The following is a 24354-nucleotide window of genomic DNA, read 5'->3' on the forward strand; positions in this document are numbered from 1 at the left end:
AACCAAAAAAAAAAAAAAAAAAAAAAAAAATCTTTGAACTTGTCAATCAATAACGTGAACAAAGAAAATACCTTCTGTAATCTCCATGGCACTTAGCCCAAGGCTTGAATAAAATAGCTATTTCTCTATGAATGATTTTTATATCGGACCTCAGGCAACTAGAAAAGAAGTTTCCAAGATCTAGCACATAAACTAAATCTGACCTTTGGATTCTTTCCCCTACCTTATAGCTACCTTCATTAAACTGCTTCCTAAGAATAGAGAGAAACTTATGACTGAAGAGAAAAGGATTCATCTTGTTTTCTCCAAATCATTACATTCCCATCAGAAGCCTGCTTCATACCCACCGGGAGAAATGATCAGGTAGTTTGTTGGAGATCAATACACTGAAACAGCAATTGTTAGTTCTGGTTTTACAGTATCCTATTGGGTCTCTGATTTTTTTCCAAAGTATATTAGGAAATGCTTGAAACATTAATTTCAGTTCACTTCAGCTTTTAGTATAAACAGGACAAATCGTATTTCTTTTAGGGTGATGGGGAGGAGAGTCCACCAGGAAAAAAAATCTATTAAACTCCAGCTAACGATGGAATATTTTAACTCCAGAGGTGAGAATCACTGCTTTACCTCTCTGCTTGTCACAGACATCAAGCCATGACCTTCTATTGTTTCTCTGGTATCAGAGACAGTAAGAAAGAACAGGGGTAATGTTGACACGCAGATTCTTATACCTTAAAAACACATATAACTAGAAAATCCACTTAATTGTTAACCATGCCTATGTCTGGGAACTGAGATTGTGGTATTATTTTTCCTGTGTTATATCATAAGTTTCTCTAATGCTCAATTTGGTTTTAAAAGGAGCATGTATTACTTTTATATTTATCAAAACTTTCAATTAAGGTTTCAGAAGCCCCAAAATAAAAAAAAATTAGAGTTATTAAACCTGAAAACAAACTAAATAGCTTTAAGCCTAAAAACAGATGCTTATATATATAAAGAGCAGTGCTATAGAATTCTTATACCACTGCAGTCCAATAGAAGTATGGTAGCCACAAATGAGACACATGTGTAATTTTAAAATTTCTATGAGCCATTTAAAAAAAGTAAAAAGAATCAGGTAAAATTAATTTTAATTTACTTTATTTAACCCAATATATCTAAAATATTTTAATTTCAGCACATAATCAATATAGATATCTATTAATAAGATATTTTACATTGCTTTTTGGTACTAAGTCTTTGATGTATTTATGTATTTTAAATTTAAGCATATTCACATTGGTCTATGTGTAATCCACTTTTTTTTTTAAACGTAGAAAGCACCTGGAAACTAGTCACCCAAAACAAAAGCTGAGTTTGTTAAAAACTTACATCTATTCCTAATCCACACAGGGGCAGCCAAGAGCAGACACTTGTGGGGATGCTTGAGCTCCTTCCTCCATTCTCCCACAAAAGGCTCAAAACAGACAGAGAACTTGGGTGATCTGCAGAGCCCCACCTTCTGCCTAGGGTGACTGGGTGCTTCCTTTGAGCAACACTTGCCGAGGAGAAAGCCCACAGTCACCATCCAGCTGGCTCTTCCCACAAGCTCCACCTCCTGGCGCAAGCTCCACCTCCTGGCGCTGGAGGTCAAGACCACAGCCCACCGCATCAGATATAATATCTCAGCTTTGGTGAAGGCCTTAACACCACTTTCCAAGAAACTCTAGCCACTCAGGATGCCATGAGCCAGTGCAAGCAACTAGCACAGGATTGCCACAGCTGACAATTTAGAAACTCACCACATCAAAGGTATACAGAACCAAGGAAACCCTACAGTGCCTATGTTAGCCCTCCGCCAACCTCAAATAAGAAGAAATTGTTGGGCTGAGCGTGGTGGCTCCAGCCTGTAATCTCAGCACTTTGGGAGGCTGAGGCGAGAGAATTGCCTAAAGCTCAGGGCTCAAGACCAGTCTGGGCAACTTGGTGAGACCTCATCTCTACAATAAATAAAAAAATAAGCCCAGTGCGGTAGCACACGCCTGTAGTTCCAGCTACTTGGAAGGCTGAGGTGGAAGAATCCCCTGAGCCCAGCAGGTTGAGGCTGTAGTGGTCGTGAGTATGCCAGTGCACTCCAGCTTGGGCAACAAAGTGAGACTCCAACTCAAACAAACAAGAAGAAATCATCTACTGAAATGAGAAGGAATCAGAAAAATAATTCTGACAAAATGAAAAAACAGAGTTCTCTGGCATCTCCAAACGACTACATTGCTCTTTAGCAATGGATACTAACTGTAATGAAATCTTTGAAATTCCAGACATAGAATTAAAAAGATTGATTATAAAATCAACTTTTGATCAATGAACTTCAGGAGAAAACTGAAAACCAGCATAAAGAAATTAAGAAAAAAAAAGATTCAGGACATGAATGAAAAATTCTCTGAAGAGATAGATACCTTAAAAAAAAAAGATGAAATTCTGGAAATGAAAGAATCATTTAAGGAAATACAAAATGCAGTGTAAAGTTTTAACAGTAGACCAAAGCAAGCAGAAGAAAGGCTGTCAGAACTTGAAGACACCACTTTATAAAAAAGATACCTGCACATGTATGTTTATCGCAGCATTGTTCACAGTAGCAAGAACATAGAACCAACCGTGCTGCCCATCAAAAGAGGACTGGATAAAAAAAAATGTGGTACATATATATGATGGAATATTATGCAGTCATAAAGAAGAACAAAATCATGAACTTCACAGCAACCTGAATGGACTCAGAGTCTATAATGCTGAGTGATATTTCACAGAAACAAAGAACTAAGTATCACATGTTCTTACTCATAAGTGAACCTTGAACAACTATTGTAATACTACAAGAAAAGGATTGGCAGTAGCGGAAAACTGCCGGGAGGGGAGTGGGGAAGTGGGATTGGCAGTAGTGGGAATCTGCCTGGGGAAGGGGGGGTACACCTCACCAACAAGGGTACCTACATAATGAACATTTGTATACCTAACCCTGAATTGTACCCCACATCTTTAAAATGGAAAAAATTAAAAGGAAAAATAAAGAACTTGAAGATAAAGCTTTTGAATTAACCCAATCATAAAACAATGAAGAAAAAAAAATCAAGAAAACAAAATCTCTAAAAAAATGGGGGATTATGTAAAACATCTAAATCTAAAAATAATAGGTGTTCCTGAGGAAGAAGAGAAAGCAACAGGTTTGGAAAACTTATTTGAGGGAATAATGGAGGAAAACTTCTCTGACCTTGCCAGAGATGTAAACATCCAGATACAAGAAGCCCAAATAACTCCCAGGAGATCCATTGCAAAAAGGTCATTCCCCAAGCACATAATCATTTGGTTATCCAAAGTTAATGTGAAGGAAAGAATTATAACAGCAGCGAGACAAAAGCATCAAATAACTTACAAAGGTAAACCTATCAGACTAATAGCAATCTTCTCAGAAGAAACCCTACATGCCTGAAGGGATTAGGGCCCCATCTTCAATCTCCTCAAACAGAATAACAGCCAATGATTTTGTATCCTGTGAAACTAAGTTTCATAAATGAAGGATAAATGAAGAATTTCTCAGACAAGCAGATGCTGAAGGAATTTGTCACCACTAGACCAGCTCTACATAAACACTCAAAGGAGTTCTAAACATTGAAACAAAAGATCAAAATACATCAGCAGAAAAATGCTGGAAATCATAAAGCTTGCAGGCAAACACAATAGGAAAAAATGAATGAATAAATAAAGCAACCAGATAACAACCAGTATGATGAATGGAATAGTTCCTTACATATCATTATTAACTCTAAACATAAATGGTTTCAGTGTTCCACTAAAAATATATAGACTGCCAGAATGGATTAAATAAAAATACAACCCAAATGTCTGCTGCCTTCAAGAGTCCCATTTAACACAAAGAGACTCCTATAGACTCGATATTCCATGCAAATGGAAACCAAAAAATGAGCAGAAGTAGCTATTCTCATATTAAATAAAATACATTTTACATTGACAATGGTAAAAAAGGACAAAGATGGTTATTATATAATGATAAAAAGATCAATCCAATGAGAAGACACAACAATTTTAAATATATATATGTGCCTGACATCAGAGCTCCCAGTTTTATAAAACAAATTCTACTAGACCTAAAAAAAGACAGACACCGATACAATAGTGGGGCGCTATAACACTCTACTGACAGCAATAGACAGGTCATCCAGGCAGAAAGTCAACAACAACAACAACAACAACAACAACAACAAGATTGGAGTTAAACTGGACCCTAGAGCAAATGGAACTAACAGATATCTACAGAACATTCCGCCCCAAAACTACAGAATATACATTTTTCTCACCAGCACATGGAACGGTCTCCAAGATAGACCATGAGACAAGGCCACAAATCAAATCTCAATAAATTCAAAAAATTTGAAATCATATCAAGAACCTTCTCAAACCCCAGTGGAATAAAACTAGACATGCACTCCAAGAAGAACTTGCAAGACCCAAATAAAAATGTGGAAGTTAATGAAACCTGTTCATGTATGATCCTTGGGTCAACGATGAAATCAAGATGGAAATTTAAAAATTTCTTAAGATGAATGACAACAAGGAAGCAAGTTATCAAAACCTCTGGGACACAACCAAAGCCGTGCTCAGAGGCAAATGTATGTCACTTAGGCCTATGTTAATGAGACTGAAAAATCACATCTCAACAACCTAACACCACACCTCAAGGAACTAGAAAAACACAAATAAACCAAACCCAAAGTTAGTAGAAGAAAAGAAATATGAAAATCAGAGCAGAGCTAGATGAAATTGAAATTAAAAACAATACAAAAGATAAATGAAACAAAAAGTTGGTTCTTTGTAAAGATAAAAGAATTGATAGACCACTATCTAGATTAATTAAGGAATGAAGAGAGAAGATTCAAATTAGTTCAATCAGAAATAAAATGGAGACATTACAACTGATATGATGGAAAGTCAAAAGATCATCCAAGACTATTATGAATACTTCTATATAAACATACTAGACAATCTAGAGGAGATGGATACATTCTTGGAAACATACAACTTCCAACCTTGAATCAGGAAGAAATAGAAACCCTGAACAGACCAATAATGAGTAGCAAGATTGAAACAATAATGGGAAGTCTCCCAACAACAAAAAAAAAGTCCAGAAACCGATGGACTCACAGCTGAATTCTAACAGACCTTTAGAGAAGAACTAGTACCAATTTTAATGAAGTTATTTCACAAGATTGAAGAGGAGGGAATCCCCCAACTCATTCCATGAGGCCAGTTTCACTTTGATACCAAACCAGGAAAAGACACAATAACAAAGAAAATTACAGACCAATATCCCTTATGAACATACAAGTGAACATCCTCAACAAAATATTAGCAAACCAAATTCAACAGCACATAAAAAAAATACACCATGATCAAGTGGGTTTTATACCAAAGATGCAAGGGTGATTCAACATATTCAAGTCGATAAATGTGATCTACTACACAACAGAATTAAAAACAAAAATCACATGAACATTTCAATAGACACAGAAAAAGCATTTGATAAAATCCAGCATCCCTTCATGATAAAAGTGCTCAGCAAAATAGGCATAGAGGGAACATTCCTCAAAATAATAAAAGCCATGTACAACAAAAAAGTTGGGCACATTCCCCCTCAGAACTGGAAGAAGGTAGGGATGCCCACTTCTACCAATCCCATTCAGCATAGTACTAGAAGTCCTAGCTAGAGCAATCAGGCAAGAAAAAGAAATAAAGGGTATCAAAATTGGAAAAGAAGAAATCAAACTATCTCTGTAAACTATGATATAATCTTATATAGAGAGAATCCTGAAGATTCCTCCAAAAGACTCCTGGACTTGATAAATGAATTCAGTAAAGTTTCAGGATATAAAATCAGCTCAAACAAATCAGTAACACTGCTATATACCAAAAGCAACCAAGCTGAGACTCAAATAAAAAACTCAATTCAAATGACAATAGCAGCCAAAAAGCTTAAATACCTCGAAATATATTTCATCAAGGAGGTGAAAGGTTTCTACAAGGAGAACTACAAAACTCTAATGAAAAGAATTGTGGAGGACACAAACAGATGGAGAAATAGTACATGCTCATGGATCAGAAGAATCGACAGTGTTAAAATGACCATATTACCTAAGTAATCTACAGATTCAATGCAATCCCTATCAAACTACCAACATAATTTTTCACATTATTAGAAAAAACAATCCTAAATTTCATATGGAACCAAAAAAAGAGCCAGATTAGCTACAGCAATCCTAAGCAAAAAGAACAAAGCTGGAGGCATCATATTACCTGATGTCAAATTATACTTCAAGGTGGTAGTAACCAAAACAGCATGGTACTGGCACAGGAATAGACACATGGACTGATGGAACAGAATAGAGGATCCAGAAATGAACCCAAACACCTAAAACCAACTGATCTTTGACAAAGCAGACAAAAACATATACTGGGGAAAGGATACCTTATTCAACAAATGGTACTGAGAAAATTGGATAGTTATATGCAGAAAAATGAAACTTGATCTTTATCTTTCATCACATATAAAAATTAGCTTAAGATGGATTAAAGACTCAAATGTCAGACCTGAAACCATAACAATTCTAGAAGAAAACCTAGGAAAAATTCTTTTGGATACTGGCCTAGGCAAAAAAATTTATGGCTAAAACCACAGAAGCAGATGCAACAAAAACAAAAATAAGTAAATGAGACTTCATTAAAGTAAAAAGTTTCTGCACAGCAAAAGAAATAATCAAGAGAGTAAATAGGCAACCTATAGAATGGGAAAAGATATTTGCAAACTATTCATCTGACACAGGACTAATACTAATATACAAAGAACTCAAATCAGCAAGAAAAAGGCAAATGACTTTATTAAAAAGTGGTCAAATCACATGAATAGATGTTGCTCAAAAGAAGATATACAAATGACCAACAAACATATGAAAAAAATGCTCAACATCACTAATCATCAGGGAAATGTAAATTAAAACCATATTGAGATACTACCTTACACCAGTCAGAATTGCCATTATTAAAACAAACAAACAAGCAAATAAACAAAAAAACACAGATGCTGGTGTGGATGTGGTGAAAAGGAAACGCTTATACACTCTTGATGGGACTGCAAATTACTATAACCTCTATGAAAATTGGTACAGAGATCTCTCAAAGAACTAAAAGTAAATTTGCCATTAGATCCAGCAATACCACTACTAGGTATTTACTCAAAGAAACAGAGGTCGTTATACAAAAAAAGACACCTGCACTCAAATCATTGCAGCACAAGTCACAATTGTAAAGAATAAACCTAGATGATCAGCTGGTCACCGGATAATGAAAATGTGGTGTATATATATATACACAATGGAATACTATTCAGCAATAAAAAAGAATGAAATAATGTCTTGCAGTGACTTGGATGGACCTGGAGAACATCATTCTAAGCCAACTAACACAGAAACAGAAAAGCAAACACGGCTGGGCACAGTGGGTTAGCCTGTAATCCCAGCACTTTGGGAGGCTGAGGCAAGAGGATTGCCTGAGTCCGGGGGTTCGAGACCAGCCTGGGCAACTCGGTAGGACCTCATCTCTACAATAAATCACATAAATTAACCGGGCGTGGTGATGTGTGTCTGTAGTTTCACCTACTTGGAAGGCTGAGGTGTAAGGATCTCCTAAGTCCAGCAGGTTGAGGCTGCAGTGGCCATGAGCGTGCCACTGTACTCCAGCCTGGGCGACAGAGTGAGACTCCAACTCAAGAAAAAAAAAAGAAGAAAGAAAGAAAATCGAAAAGCAAATACTGCATGTTCTCACTTGTAAGTGGGAGCTGAACTAATGATCTGCAAGGGCATATAAAATGGTATAATAGACATTGGAGACTCAGAACAGGGAGGGTGGGAATGGGTGGAGCGATGAAATATTCACCTATTGGGCACAATTGTGCACAAGTAGGGGGGTGAGTATCCTTAAAGTTCAGACTTCTTTACCACTATATAATGCATCCATGTAACCAAAAGCCATTTGTACCACCTAAAGCTACTGAAATAAAAAAAAGACAAAGCCTTATTTAAAATAAAGACTTCACCTTAATCTTGAGCAGTATTTTATATTTTTCTAAGTGTTTTAGTATTTATTATCTCTTTTGATCATCACAATTTTGTGATAGTTTTTCTCAACTATAAAATGGCTAAAAGGTTATGATGTTTGGAAAAAATCTCGATCCTGAACAATTATCCTAATACTATAAGAAAGCAAACTTCATTAATAAGGTTACCAGGTGACGTGGGGACCAAAGTGAGGCCCAAACTTTACCTGTACAATAACCATTTGTATACCTAACCCTGAATTGTACCCCATATCTTTAAAATAAAAATTAAAAGAAAAAATATCATTCATTCCATCTATAACCTGAGAAGTAGATGGATTAGTACTATTCTCATTCTACAGCTGATACTAATAATTACCAATTATTGAACATCTGTTATATGCCAGTGCTGGATTAGGAATTTTATATGATCTCTAATCCTTATAATATCTTATCAAAGGAAGTATATTACCATTGTTATAGAATGAGAAAACAAGCTGATAGAAGTTATATGATTTGGCCAAGGCCACGAAGCTAAAAGTAGTAGAGCTAGGATTTGAAATCAGGTCTGTGTGATTTTAAATTCTATGCTCTTTCTTTACACCAAGCTGTCTCAGAATTAAACTAAGGGTCAGAAAGGTTGCTTCTTAATATCAACTGAAATTTTTTCTTTCTTGTGTGAATATTTCATCCATGTACTAGGAGCTTTACTGCACTAAATCTGGGCCTTATTCCTGATAGCTTCTGGATTTTGCACACTATACTAAGGGGAGAACAGACTAGACTCAAAATATTAAACTAAAACTTGAAAACAACTCAGATAAAATATTTGCACTCCACATATACCTTTCTTTTAAAAACAGGTTATGATATAAACTTATGTTTTTAAAGAGCTTTGGAGATGACATGTAAAAATAACATACTATACAAATTAATTACTTTATGACGCATGAAAAAAGGTGTTTTTTATTTGCTTGTTTTATAACAATAGAGATTTAAATATGTACCTGAAGTATAAAATTCCATTTTTGGAAACATGTAATTCATATTTTAAAATCTGATCATTTCAATGTAGTTCCTTTTTTTTAAAAAAAAAGAGATAAAATGCATCTGAAATTCAAGGAGAGAATCAAATTGCTGTATTTATAATAACTGAACATTCTCTCAGGAGATACTGTGAATTTATCACGAGAAACACATTTTTTCCCATTTCCTTTTAAAGAAATAATATTTCTAAACAGATTAGGATCAAAACATAGCAAATTACCAAGTCAATCTTATTCCCACTCTTTTGGCACAATGTAAGATAATGATATGCTGAATTTCATCTATAGAGATGACACTATTAACTTTCTGGCAGTAGACTAGGCCTATGACTTACTATTATTATTTTTTTTTGAGTTGGAATCTCACCTCTGTCACCCAGACTAGAGTGCAGTGGCCACTTCTGGCCACTGCAGCCTCGACCTGCTGGGCTCCGGCGATCCTTCCGCCTCAGCCTTCCAAGTAGCTGGAACTACAGGCACATGCTACCACGCCCGGCTGATTTTTGATTTATTGTAGAGATGAGGTCTCGCCAAGTTGCCCAGGTGGGTCTCGAACCCACAGGCTCAGGCAATCCACTCACCTCAGCCTCCCAAAGCGCGGGATTATAGGCTGAGCCACCGAGCCTGGCAACTTATTTTTCTATAGGGAGAATAGATTTGCACAAGGACCCCTTCTTTCTGGTATGCCATGTGACAAATAGAATAGGTTGGTTGGACCCCTGGCTTGGAATATATAGAATTCAGCATGACTAGACTCTAAACAACTAACCTAATGCACCACAGTACTAGGTTCATTAAAGGAGTTGTATACTGGAAGCAGTGCTAAAATGCAGCTGAGATTCAGAAACTTATAGCAAAGCATTCTTGGTACTTTACCATTTTAAAATTAGCTCTCTTCATATTTGTGGACATGTTAATAACATAGGACCTATGTTCTCTAAGTTGGCTCAAAGTCCTACACAAGGAAGAAGGTAGTATCAATCATTGCTTCAAGGGACATCAAGGGACTAAATGTATTTTGCTACCTTGCACCAGAGATTGGTAAGTAGAAGATCAGGGAAATTAAAACTGCTACCAGTGTTAAGAACCATTATATATAGCTTGTATTTTATATTTAGTGACAAGAAAGACTTGTGCTTTTCTTGCTAACATTTATTTCTCAAGTGTATGGAGGATAAAGGAGAGAAGTAGTGAGGTGGGGAAGAGGCTAAGAGAATTTGGGATTAAAATGCCACTTATTAAGTACCTGGGCACTTAAAGGTTCCCTCAGGCTGTTCTGACTTTTTGTCACATTTTCTCTGCCCAACAATCCTGGTTTCGCTCAGTCCTTATTCCTAGCCTCCCAGGCCAAGAGGAGAGCGAGCAAACCTAGAGAACTGGTTAGCTGTTGCACTTACTGTTCTTTTTGTTAGAAATGCACTTTCTATTTTTCTTCATCAAAGTCTCATTCATCTTCCAAAATCCAATTCAAATGTCACCTTGTTCATTTAGGTATGCATGCCTAGTCTGTGTCAGTCATTGTGCATGTCTTCTTGGAGATATAGTTAATATGTTTGGTTGGCCATTTTGTGTCTCCCTCCTTTATGCTCTCATTGCAATCTTATACCTCCATGTAAGTATTTATCCCCTCTGTAAATTACTTATAAGATTATCTCTTTTATGAAGACTATGGGCTTCCAGAACCAAGAAACCATATTTTATGCATCTGTGTGTCCCTGGCTACAATATCACACAATGCCTTGCACATAGTAGGTGCTTAATAAATCTCTAGCTATTACTCTGTTCTCCCCCTCTTTTTCATTCATATTTTGTAATTCCTTATCTGGTTTATCTTGAACCCTTCTGCCCCAACTACTCTACTGAAACTGCTCTCACCAACATTGCCAAAATCTTTGTCACTGAATTCAATGGATGGATGAGGCATACTCTTTGCACTGGGCTTGCTAAAATGGTAAGAAAACCTGCCTAAAGAATGAGGCTAACACAAAGGAAAACAGAGCTAAGAAAGTCCTGATGACATCATTTAAGCCCCAAGGTTAAGCTATGTTTTAAGCCAGCTTCATCAGGGACTTTGCAGTTAAATGAGCCAATGAATCTTCTTCTCCTTCTTTTAAAAAAAATCTTAAGTCAGCTTAGGCCAGCTATCTGTCACTTATAACTGAGAGAGTCCCAACGTAGCTAATGATCTCCATATCTATATTTCCAGCCCAGATATCTTTCTTGAACTTCAGATGCCTATCTCTGACTGCTTACAGGTTTTCTTCCTTTGACTTTCCCACAGGTACCTGAAGCGCAACCTGTCCAAAACCACACATCTTCCTCCTCTGATCATTATCTCAGTGAATAGTACAGCACTTGCCAGAAACCTGGGTGGCTTCCTTGACTCCTCTTTTTCTCCCTTCAATCAAATCACCAAGTCCTATTTTTTTTCTACCCATGAACTAAACCTGTCTACTTCTGTCTCCATTGCTGCTACTCTAATTCAACAACCATCACTCCTTTTGTGTACCATTGAAGCAAACTTCTGACTGCCTTTCTCATGCCTCTCCAGTCCATGTTTTCTCCCTACTATATCCACTTTTAAATTACATTTTTATAAATTACAGTAGCATATGCTATTGTAATAAGACAAACAATAAGGAACTATATAAAGAACCATTCCCATCCAATCCCCTTCTACCTGAGGTTAGCAGTATTCACTGTTTGATGCCTCTCCTTCCTCACACATTTCTATGTTTATACACACACACACACACACACACACACACACACACACACACACACACACACACACACAGTAATAGTATACAGATTACTCTGAAGCTTGCATTTTTTACCTATCCATAGAACATGATTATTTCTTCAGATCTGTACATAAAACTTTAACTCATTCCTTTGAATGGTTTCATACAATTCAATATTATGGCTATATCATAGTTCATTTGATCATTTTCTTATTCATAGCTATTAAGGTTATTACTCCTTTTGCCATTAAAACAGTGACATAATAAACATTCTTTTATATACACTAGAATTCTCATTTTTGTAGGATAGACATCCAAAATGGTGAATGCTGGACAAAGGTATCCTAATGTTTAATTTTACTAGAGGAGTTGGATTTCTATCCAAAACAATTGTAACAATTTATATTCTCTCCAGCAGTATATGAGTTTTTCCATCTCCTAATTAGCATAAGATATTATTATAAAATTGTTGCTAATGTCTTTGGCTAATGAGTAGAAAATGACATACCATGCCCATTTATTTTTTATTTTTTATTTTTTTTTGAGTTGGAGTATCACTCTGTCACCCAGAGTGGAATGCAGTGGCCACTCCCAGCCACCACAGCCTCGACCTGCTGGGCTCCGGCAATCCTTCCGCCTTAGCCTTCCAAGTAGCTGGAACTACAGGTGTGCACTACCACGCCTGGCTAATTTGTTTTTTTTATTTATTGTAGAGATAGGTTTCGCCTGCCCAGGCGGGTCTCGAACCCGTGGGCTCAGGCAATCCACTCACCTCAGCCTCCCAAAGGCGCGGGATTACAGGCTGAGCCACCGAGCCCGGCTCCCATTTATTTTTAAAATTGAATTTTATCTATTTGTTTATTTTAAATTGGTAGAACATGCACATGTTAAAAAATTCAAAAGACAGAAACATGGAAATTAAGTCAATTCCCTCCCTACCCCAACCTTAAACACTTGGTTTTCGTCCTCAGAGCAACTACAGTTACTGGTTACAGATTTATCATAATTTATGTAATCAGTCTCCAAATAATGGACATTTGAGTTATTCCAATTCTCTGCTATTACAAACAGACAGCAAAGAATATCTTTGTTGATAAATAATTTCCAATGTGTGAATATATGTAGAAATTGTAGAATTGTTGGATCAGAGTATGTGCATTTAGCACTTGAATATAATTGCCATATAATCTATTCTTGGGATTGATCCTGTGCTTCCCCATTGCCTTTAGGATAGTTTCTAGGCTCCATAAAATAAATTCCAAAGCCCTGCATGATTTGGCACCTGTTGACCAGCTCAGTTATTATCATCTCCCCTTTAGATCTCTACGCGCTAATCTTACAAACTTATTTCAGTTCCTTAAGTATACCAAGCTCCCTCTTTACTGTAAGCTTTCCAACATGTATGTGCTCTCTGCCTGGTGCATTCTTCCATCAAACCTTCATTTGGTTAACTCTAGCATCTGTCAGGTTGCAGCTTAGATGGCACCCTCATTAGGAAACCTTCCCTGATCTTCCAAGTCTAATTCAGGTGCCAATGTGCCCCATTGGACCCTGTACTTACTCCATTATGTGACTCACTACACAGTATTAAAATCATCCACTGTGAGTTTGATACACACACACACCAGAAGGACCTTTAGAGAATGTCAGGTCTTGTTTACTACTGTGTCCTTCGTGTCTTGAACAGTGATTAATAAACACTGATTCAACAACTAGTTTGGTATTTAATAAACCTTTACTGGATAAATGCATGAAAAAAGGAAGCTGTAGTAGTTTCTTACCTTTGAGACCAAAGGGGCCCTGCCGGTCAAGGAGTAGAATCTAGAGTAAGGTAGGGTTGCATAAGTAATACACTACAGAGCCAATAGGTGCCTTCTGACTATACATCTACATTTTTGCCTGTGATATTTTGAGAAGCCATTCAGAAGGGAACTAACAGAACTCCACTTAGCTAAAAGATGAACCTTCTTAGCTTTTACTTCGGGAAACAACTTGCATGCTCTTAATCCTTACTGAGTCTCCTTATGGATGCTAAAGAAAAGGCTAGTTGATCATCCAGATTGAAAACCTCAGTATTTAATCATCTAGACATCATCTGATTGGCTAAAACTAGCCTAGTTATCATTATCTTATATAAATCAGGAATAGTTAGGAGCAAATTATACCAGAATTGGCAGGAAACCATTAGACCATCTATTCTAATAGTTCAACATCTTGTTCTTACCCTAATTCCTCTGAGGGATATGGTATAGTCGCATCAGTAATAGTACCTACTTCACTATAGTTTTCTCAATGGGGTGTAGAATGGTCAGAATTTCCAGGGATGTGCATGCTTTGAAAAAACTCCTTAGATGCTTTTGAATCTCTTTGATCCTCCCTTTTAAAATTACATGACATTAACAGTTGAGAATCACTGATTCTAGTCTAACACTTTAGATGAAACTAAGATCAGAGAAGTGAAGTAAGACTTGCCCAAGGTCATCCTGCTGATAAAACTACTAATGGCAGAGCTAGAATTAGAATCAAGGTCTCCTGGCTTAGAGTTTTCCACTTTGCATAATATTGAGAAACAAATAACTAGAAGGAACTTTAGAGAGAATGAGATAGACCAGAAGGACCTTTAGAGAATGTCAGGTTAGGTGGGCCTGTCATTCCTCAGGTGGGCCTGTCATTCCTCAGTAAGATATTCCTCAGATATGTCTTACCTTTGTAGCACTTTTGTAGTGGGGTGGGGGGCATGTTCACATTTTAACATTACCCTATTCTGTATTGCTTATATTTGTTACAATGAGTATGTGTTATTTTTGTAATTTAAAAAAATCTCATAAGTATTTTTAAGCAAGCCGGGCTCAGTGGCTCAGTCTGTAATCCCTTGCTTGGGAAGGCTGAGGTGAGTGGATTGCCTGAGCCCCGCCTTCGAGACCTGCCTGGGCAACTTGGCGAGACCTCATCTCTACAATAAATCAAAAATTAGCTGGGCGTGGTAGCATTCGCCTGTAGTTCCAGCTACTTGGAAGGCTGAGGTGGAAGGATCGCCTGAGCCCAACAGGTTGAGGCTGCGGTGGCCGGGAGCGGCTACTGCACTCCAGTGTGGGTGACAGTGTGAGACTCTAACTCAAAAAAAAAAAAAAAAAAAATATATATATATATATATATATATATATATATGTATATATATATATATATATTTAAGAATATTAATTTTTAAATAAACCAGTTCATTTTAGGTCTTAGGCAGTACTAAGGACAGGAGTATGGTAGCTATACCAATTAAAGAGCCTGGTATACTGTCTTACAAGTAGTTGGTATTCTAAAATTCTTGTTAACCAAGTGTCAGTAGTGATGACCTGTTGAGATCATTTATTTCAGGGCTAGTCCCATCAACGGAAATACAGCTTTAAGGGATATTTTGGAGTATGAGCAAGCTAAGGCATTTTAGCTTACTTAATGTCTTATTTGATATGAAGCCACACTCTAGAGTGTTCTGTCGTGTGCACTTAAGCAGTTGGCATCTACTACCAGCAGGCAACCTTGAGGATTCTTTTCTTTTTTTTTTTTTTGAGTTGGAGTCTCACTCTGTCACCCAGAGTGGAGTGCAGTGGCTGCTCCCAGCCACCGCAGCCTCGACCTGCTGGGCTCCAGCGATCCTTCTGCCTCAACCTTCCGAGTAGCCGGAACTACAGGCATGTGCTACCACGCCCGGCTGATTTTTTGATTTATTGTAGAGATGAGGTCTCGTTGCCCAGGCAGGTCTCGAACCCGTGGGCTCAGGCAATCAACCTTGAGGATTCTACATCTGAAATCAAGAATCCTCTTCAAGTCCACACACAGTAAGCCTTCAAAAGCTTTAATTTTGTTTTTGTGAACAAGCCCCTGAAACACTATCAGCTCTCAAAATGATTTTAGTCTCTCTCATTTGATAAGAGGACAGTGATGACTCACCGAAAAAGCAATAAATACAAGAGCAATATCAGAATGGGGGCAATTCTTAATTCTATCTAACATTTGTACAGGCAGAAAGTCTATTTTCTTTGAGGCCATAACCTTTCACGTTCATCTGTATCAATTTAAATGCTATGCCCTATTCTATTATTATATTCTGGAAATGAAGGACAAAGGATATATTTCAATCTTACTTGTTTTTCCCAATTGCCCTTTTATAATAGTAGAAAAGAATACCAACTTTTGATCTGTCCAAAAGTAAAATAAACTACCATAAAGAACAATTTCTAGCCGGGCTCGGTGGCTCAGCCTGTAATCCCGTGCCTTTGGGAGGCTGAGGTGAGTGGATTGCCTGAGCCCGCAGGTTCGAGACCCGCCTGGGCAGTGAGACCTCATCTCTACAATAAATCAAAAAATCAGCCGGGCGTGGTAGCGCATGCCTGTAATTCCGGCTATTTGGAAGGCTGAGGCGGAAGGATTGCCGGAACCCAGCAGGTAGAGGCTGCGGTGGCCGGGGGCGGCCACTGCACTCCAGTCTGGGCGACAGAGTGAGACTCCAACACAAAAAATAAAAAAAGAACAATTTCTAAGAGACACTGACAAAAAGGGACACACATATACAGCAGCCAGTCAGAGTGAGAGAGTGCCACAAAACAATGTGTAGACATGACCATTTGCCGTGATGAGGTAGGCCACTGTTTGAGGCTTGGATTCTTCTTCCTATGGGCTTAGATAGCATCAGTAAGAACAAAAAGGGCAATTTGGCTGAGAGTATCTTTACAGAAATTATAATAGTTGTACATAAATTAAGAAATATAAATGTCCCAAATGCCTGGACAACCATACTATTATGAAAACAATTTTTAGGGAGAGCATATTAATAGCACTTAATAATTTTTGAAGTACTTTTGCATACATTAGCATTTTTGATCAATACAACAACTATGTGAGGTAAGCAGGGCTAATTTTACAGATAAGAAAACTGAGGTTCAGAGAGATGTGACTTCTCCAAGGTCACATGGCTAGTAAAGTTGCAGTGACATCAGGATTGGGATCCAGTAACTGCAATTCAGTCTAGTACCTTTTCTATTACACCATGCTTCACTTTTATTCTCTTACTAAGAAACATGGGGGAGGGGTGAGTGGATATGGAGAGATATTAAAATTTTGATTGACTCCTGAAAATGCTCCTACAGGAAAAGAACAGATTTTTTTTTACAATAATATTTGTAAAATATGGAAACTAGCTTATTGGGAATTCGGGATTTATGCTACCTGATTCTAAGACTTCATGACGCCTCCAGGTATATTCTACATTTCATTCTAACTAGAAAATAACGTTCTGTGGATTTCTGGAGTAACTTACAAGAGACGACAGAGCTATTATTACTTCAGAAACACATCACAAGGATGAGCCTCAGCAGGAAATTCTGGCACAGATTTCTAGGACCGTTGTGATTCAACACTCACAATGAAGGAACTTCCTTGCAGAACAACAATAACTGAAAGGTCTCATATAATTAACACAAATGAACTTAAAACTGTCTGAACTACTCTGGCCAGCTCAAAACAGGAACAGTGAACTTAAGGTAGAGATTCAGTAAAGAAAACTAAATTCACATCTTTTCTAAGAGCTGAAGCTATAAAGTGGTGGGTGCCAAGATTTATATTGGAGGGGAACTAACTCTGCATTTGGGACTGCTGCTTAGCTAGCCAATACCTTCATTTATAGAGTAATTTGAATGGAGAAACTGAGATGAAACCAATCATTCTTGAATGGCAGGTCAGAAAGATTGGATAGACCCTCAATATAGCCATTGACTTTCTTTTTTAATGGCAAGATAGACTATGCCTATGTTATGCCTCTAATTGAATAGTGTAATAGTCTGATGAAAAGAGGAAAATAGGCTTCTATAGCCTGATTTATTCTTGGTGAATCTATGCAGGGTTCCTAAGGATCACCACATCCCTTCCTTTTCTTAAGTATTAGTAAACTATTTATTAAATTTTTTTCTCCCACAGGGATTAATTGAGATCATTAGCCTTAATATCTGTAGTTCCTAGATAGAAAATCTAGACCCCCCTGTCCATTTGTTTTTTTGGTCATTTATTAAACAAATGTTTTTGAGTGTCTTCAATGTACTGGTCCCGTGTTAGGTAAAACTCCAGGCTCACTTTCACCATCCTACCTTTGCTTCATTTCTACCTTAGCTTATACATGTATCTGCTCCTTCACTATACTGTAAGCTTCCCTAAGGGTCTTATTAGCCTTTGCATTCCTTCTGGTAGTGCCTCAAATGCTAGTTAAATAACACTAAAATAAAGTTTGGGAATTGAAGTGAAATTTAGGATAGTAACAGGTCAAAACAATTATACAAGGAACCAGAACTGATTTTTCCTGCTCTCTTTAAACTTGTCTCTATTTTTGACCTTTAGAAAATGTTTTCTTTCTGAAATCTCTGCCATGTTTTTAACTGTTCGCGATTAAGGACTTTTCCTTTGACACTTGCGATACAAACCTGAGCTAGGTAGCTAAATTTTTATTATAATATATCAAGTAATTTGTGAATTTAGAATCACCACCTGATAGATTTTTTTTCTCTTGGCTTGGTTTTTTCTTTTGTCTTAACTCACCCTACTCTGATTTACCTATCCTATCTTACCTCTTACTCTATTCAGAAGAGTTTACAGACTGACTTACTTCTTCAATGAGAAGTCCTTTATTGAACAAAACAGACTCAGCTAATTGTTTTGATACACAGTGATGTATAATGTTTACTTATATATCCACTTGGCAGTCTAATAGGCACCTCAAATTTAACAAGTCTAAATGAATTATTCCCCCCATATTCCTCTACACTGTTTCTCCCCTGTTCTTCCCCACCTTAGAAATGGCAATTCTACTTGTTGAATTCCTTAAGTCCAAAACCCTGGGATCCAGCCTGGGAAACAGTAAGACCCTGTCACTAAGTGTCTGTATATCTATCTATCTATCTATCTATCTATCTATCTATCTATCTATCTATCTATCTATCTATTTATGAAAGCTGGGCATGATGGCATGCACTTGTAGTCCCATCTACTCAGAGGCTGAGGCAAAGGATTGCTTGAGCACAGGAGTTCAAGATTACAGTGAGCTATGATTGTGCCACTGTACTCCAGCTGGGACCACAGAGTGAGATCCTGTTTCCAAAAATTAAAAAATGAAAACAAAAACAAAACCCTGGGGTCATTCTTGCCTCTTCTCTGCCTCTCATACCCTTATATCTAATCAACATGAAAATCCTGTCAGTCATTCCTTTGAAATCTCTCCAGAATCTGTCCATTTCCTACCACCTACACTGCCTCCATTCAGGTCCATCATCTCTTGCCTGAATTATTGTAATTACTCTCCTGAAGGGCCTCCCTTCTTATATCCTGTCTTCCTACATCTATTTTCTTTTCTTTTTTTTAACATATTTTTTTATTTTAAAAATGTGGAGTAGAGTTAAGGGTTAGGTATACAAATATGTATTGTGCAGGTACCCTTGTTGATGAGGTGTGCCCCCCCATCCCCAGACAGATATTGACTACCATTAATCCACTTCCTTTCCCCTCCCTGCCCCCTCATAGTTTCCCGCCACTATCAATCCTCTTCTTATAGTATTACGATAGTTGTTCAAGGTCCACTTATGAGTGAGAACATAGGATACTCAGATATTTGTTTCTGTGAGAGATCACTCAGTATTATAAACTCCAATTCCATCCAGGTTGCTGCAAAATTCATGATTTTGTTCATTTTTATGGCTGTGTAATATTCCATCGTGTATATGTACCACATTTTAAAATTCCAGTCCTCTTTTGATGAAAAGCATGGTTGGTTCCATGATCTTGCTATTGTGAACAATGCTGCGATAAACATACGTGGGCAGGTATCTTTTTGATAGAGTGATTTGAGTTCCTCAGGGTATATTCCCAGTAGGGGGATTGCAGGGTCATATGGAAGGTTGATTTTTAGGGCTTTTAGGAATCGCCACACTGATGTCCACAGAGGCTGCACTAGTTTACACTCCCACTAACAGCATAGAAGTGTTCCCTTTTTGCCACATCCTCTCCAGCATCTGTTATTTTTTTGAGTTATTGATAATGGCCATTCTGACTGGAGTTAGGGTGTATCTCAGTGTAGTTTTAATTTGCATCTCCTTGATGATTAGTGAGGTTGAACATTTCTTCATGTATCTGTTGGCCGCTGGTATGTCTTCTTTTGAGAAGTGTCTGGTCTGTTCATATCTTTTGCCTACTTTGTAATGGAGTTGTTTGTTTTTTTCTTTTCAGCACGTTTGAGTTCCTTGTAGATCCTAGATGTTAGGCCTTTGTCAGACATGGAGTTGGTGAATACTTTTTCCCAGTCTGTGGGCTGTCTCCTTGCTCTTTTGATGGTTTCTTTGGCTTTGCAGAAGCTTGTCAGTTTAATGAGGTCCCACTTGTCTATCTTATCTCTTATGGCCCGTGCGTTTTGGGTTTTGCTCAGGAATTGGATGCTAGTTCCAACTTCCATAAGGGTGTGTTCTGCATTTTCTAAAGTTCTTATGGTTTGAGGTTTTACATTTAGGTCTCTGATCCATTTTGAGTTAATTTTTGTGTATGGGGATAGATAGGAGTCTTATTTGAATCTTACATCTATTTTCAATACAGCAGTTAGAGGAATTCTGTTAAACATTAAGATCCTGTTACTCCTCTCCTTAAAATCCTCCAGTGGTTTCCTGCCTCATGCAGAATAAAAGCCAGAGTTCTTACCTTGACCTACAAGGCTCTAGAGTGGATTTTGCTCCCTGAGCTCATATTCTTCTCTCTTCCTCTTTTTACTCTGCTCCCAGCCACAATGATCTTTCTGGACAAAACATTCTTCTGCTTCTGAGCCTTTGCTTTTTCTGTTTCTTCTTTCACCAGACAATCATGTAGCTCACACCTTCATTTCACTCAGGTCTCTGCTCAAATGTTCCCTTATCAGACAGACCTTCCTTGATTACCTTACACCTTGTTTCCCTCTTGCTCTGCTATGTGTTTCTTCACAGCACTTATCACCACCAACTTTGTTTATTGCCTATCTCTTTGCACTAGAAGTCAAGCTCCTTGAGGGCAATAAGCAATATTCTTTGAGGGTCTACCATGTGCCAGGTCCTTTTCTAGGCAGTGGGAATATAAAAGTGAACAAAACAAACACAAATACTTATTGCATGTCTATTCTAGTATCATATAAACTACTGTATTTACTCAGCAAAATTTGATGAATGTATTGAATAAATGTAGTATACACTCAGCAGAGTAACAAGAATGGTTCAAAAGAAAAGGAGATTTGGATTGACTCATCACCTTTAACTCATTGGAGCATCCACCACATCTAAATGAATGGTTTTTGAAGACTACCAGGTAAAAGACTGAAAATCTAATCAAATCCCAGGACACCAAGGCATTTCATACCCCTAACTCTAAGAGGCTCTTGGATTCCTCCAAGCTATACTGATTAAAGAAAAAAAGCACCATGAGAAACTTGGTACTCACACAACGTGGTTAGAGTCAAGTGACTGACTAGAGTATCAGATCAGGAGGGAAGTAGATAAAGAAGTGCTAAAAATTATAAGAGAGGCTTTGGCTTTGACCAAAGAGAACAACTATTTTGTATCAAGACTGAATAACACTCTAAGGAAGATCAGTATCAGAGATGTTGGTAGCCTGGATAAAGTGGTTTGAGGGAGAGGAGGAAATTGTCTTCTTTAAGAGAAAACATGCGAGGTTAGTTGAAGAGGTAAACCATAGAAGCCATTAGACTTCCCTTTTGGAGGAGGGAAGACCATGCCCATTACAGAAGGTGATATTGCTCTTACCACCTCTTACCTCTCCTGCTTAGCAACCAGGGATTATGAAAGATTTGGTGGTATTGGGAGTAGCCACAGGGGGAAAGCCAAAGGTGTAGAGACTTACATGCATCAGAGGGTAAGATGATTAGGAGAGGAAAGGGAACATGACTCTCACCTTCCAGCTTCTACATAGCCAGAAGACTTTCAGGAAACTGGTCACAAATAGTATGTGAATGACATCTACCTTTTTCTTCATGCTCTACCTTTATTAGGATTGAACTTGGTCATCAATTGTATGCAAAATGTGTGCTCTAGATAATGGCCCCAGTGGCCCCTTCTCCATTCAAAGGCTCCACTGACTAGAAAACCTTATCTATTGTTCTATTTTTTAAAAATGGAGTCCTTGTTCTGAGCTGTTTCAGATTTTAGCCACCTCTGCTTCTTCTTGTCTCTACTGACAAAGTCCTGGTACCATTTCTTTAATAACTCCCACCTTCTGAAACTGCTTCCACCATTAGCCCTTACATTGACAAAAGTCAGCTTAAAACAATCTCATTTTCATCTTTACAAAGTCATATTGCTTTGTAACCCTCCAGACACATCTCATTGGCAGATGTAACCAGGCACATGCTGTCTTTGAATCCAGATGGCTTTGCAACAGCCCAAAGCTATGTATTCTACAAACTCCTGTGCCAAAGGGGTAGCATTCTGTCAGTTGACACAGTGATGCTGAAATATCAGAGCAATTCAAAGACCTCGCACAGGAGCTAGCTCAACATTTTATTATGCCCCACAGAATGCATTGCTAGTTAACTCAAAGCGATTACACCCAAAACAAGGATGGTTTCCATTAGAGCATCATTGCCTAGCTAAAGGGGCAGTCAGTATCATCAACTTACATTACAAACACCAACAATGTGCCAGACACAGGTTAGGTTCTAAGGTCATACAAAGATAAATAAATCCCTGCCCTCAAAAAACTTTTAAACTAGTTCTGGCAGCTTTAGTTCAGATTTGGGCACGGTGGTGGATACTGACATTGATACAATTATCTCTGGAATTAACACATCATGTAAGGATGTAGGATGTCCACTGGAGAGATGAGGTCCTTATAGAGGGTGATCTTGAGAGATACAAATGGCTCTCAGATATACTGAGAAAGGACTGAAGGTATCTGGAGTTAGAGGAGGGAAGATCCTTGTATAGTTTTGTGTTAAAGGACTGATTGGTAAGTTAGGCTGGAGAAATCTTCTGTGACAATACATGAGATGATGAAGCACACTCGAGAATGTAGTTCTTACTTCATTCTTAACTTCGAGAATGTAGTTCTCAAAAGGATACACTTACTAACAGATAACTCAGAAGTGATAAAGGATCACCTGAGTAGACTTACCATCTGCTCCTTCATTGCTTTTGCTTCTTTTATTGCGGCGAACATGCCTACTTTCCTCTTCAGAATATGACTTTTCATCAGGGAAGAAGAAATTTAGCAGGGCCATCTGTAAAAATAACAAGTAGATGAGTCAAAAGTTGACCCCAGTCAGCCATAGCCAACACAAAAAACTAACTTTCCATAGACAATCTACCTTTACCTCAAATTCAATGTGTTTAAAGTCTGAGCCCATCTTCCTTTCCACTGTACAAATCCTTTTATTTTTGATACCATTATTATTTCAGTCATACAGACATTACATTTTGGTTAGTTTCTGAATCCTCCATTTTCTGCTGTAAATATCTAATAAGTAATCCATTAGGTCCATCTCTCCATATTTTCTGGGGTCCAGAGAGCCCAGCTACAAATTTCTAACTTTCCTCATATACTAATGATACCTGCTCAGAACTAGCCTTGAGTTTGCTATTCCCTCTTGGACTTCACTATTATATGGTTTTGCCACATTCCTGTGTATACTGTACTTTTGGTTTGTTCCCAAAATGCTGTGTATCCAATACTGAAGTATCATTTATGTCAATACTCTTCTGAGAGTTAGACAATTACAAAACAACAATTATTCTCTCCGTTTTCTAGATTTCTACAGTACTTGTGGTGTGTAACACTCATTTTCGTACTTGGTCCTCTACTGTCTTATAATGATCTCTAATAATAATACAATATGTTTCATATTTGAATGGATCTGGTTTCACTAATGATAATCATAGCTTAAATATATACTTGCTGAGTTGAATCATAATGTTTCAGTATGAGTGTTTTATTGTGGTAAAAAGATGTACTTGAGGTAAACAGTAGTAGGATTAAGAGTTGTTCTACAGTAACAAAGCTTTTTCCAGCTGATTAAATGTATTTGGCTAATAAACCAGAATTTATTGAAAAAAAGCTGTGTGGAATCTGGACAAGATTATGTTTCTCCTAGAGACAGGTTTCATTATAAATGGACCAAAAAAAAAAAAAAAAAAAAAGAGTTGTTCTAATTCCAACTGTGCCATTTATTTGCTCTGTAACTTGAACAAGTTACTTAAGCTTTAGTTTTCTCATCAGTAAATAGGGATGATTATAGTAGTTATTTTTCCCATAAAGCATTTGTAGAGTTAGCACAGCACCCAGCATGTAATATGCACTCAATAAACGTTAACTATTAACATTATTATTAAGATAATATTCAAAATAATCTGGTTAGATAGTTTGGGGT

At 37.5% G+C, this 24354-nt stretch overlaps 1 protein-coding gene across 1 annotated transcript in view; it reads right to left on the reverse strand.

Annotated features, from left to right (window-relative positions):
* EDA (ectodysplasin A) overlaps nt 1-23208 on the reverse strand; it is a 79564-nt gene extending 56356 nt beyond the window's left edge. The window contains exon 1 of the mRNA XM_008058822.1: nt 23103-23208. Within this exon, the coding sequence (XP_008057013.1) occupies nt 23103-23208 (106 nt within the window). The remainder of the gene's footprint in view (nt 1-23102) is intronic.
* Nucleotides 23209-24354: the final 1146 nt, after the last annotated feature.

The sequence above is a fragment of the Carlito syrichta genome, unplaced genomic scaffold, assembly GCF_000164805.1.
Source record: "Carlito syrichta isolate Samal-C Ts95f unplaced genomic scaffold, Tarsius_syrichta-2.0.1 Scaffold303638, whole genome shotgun sequence".
NCBI lineage: Eukaryota > Metazoa > Chordata > Mammalia > Primates > Tarsiidae > Carlito > Carlito syrichta.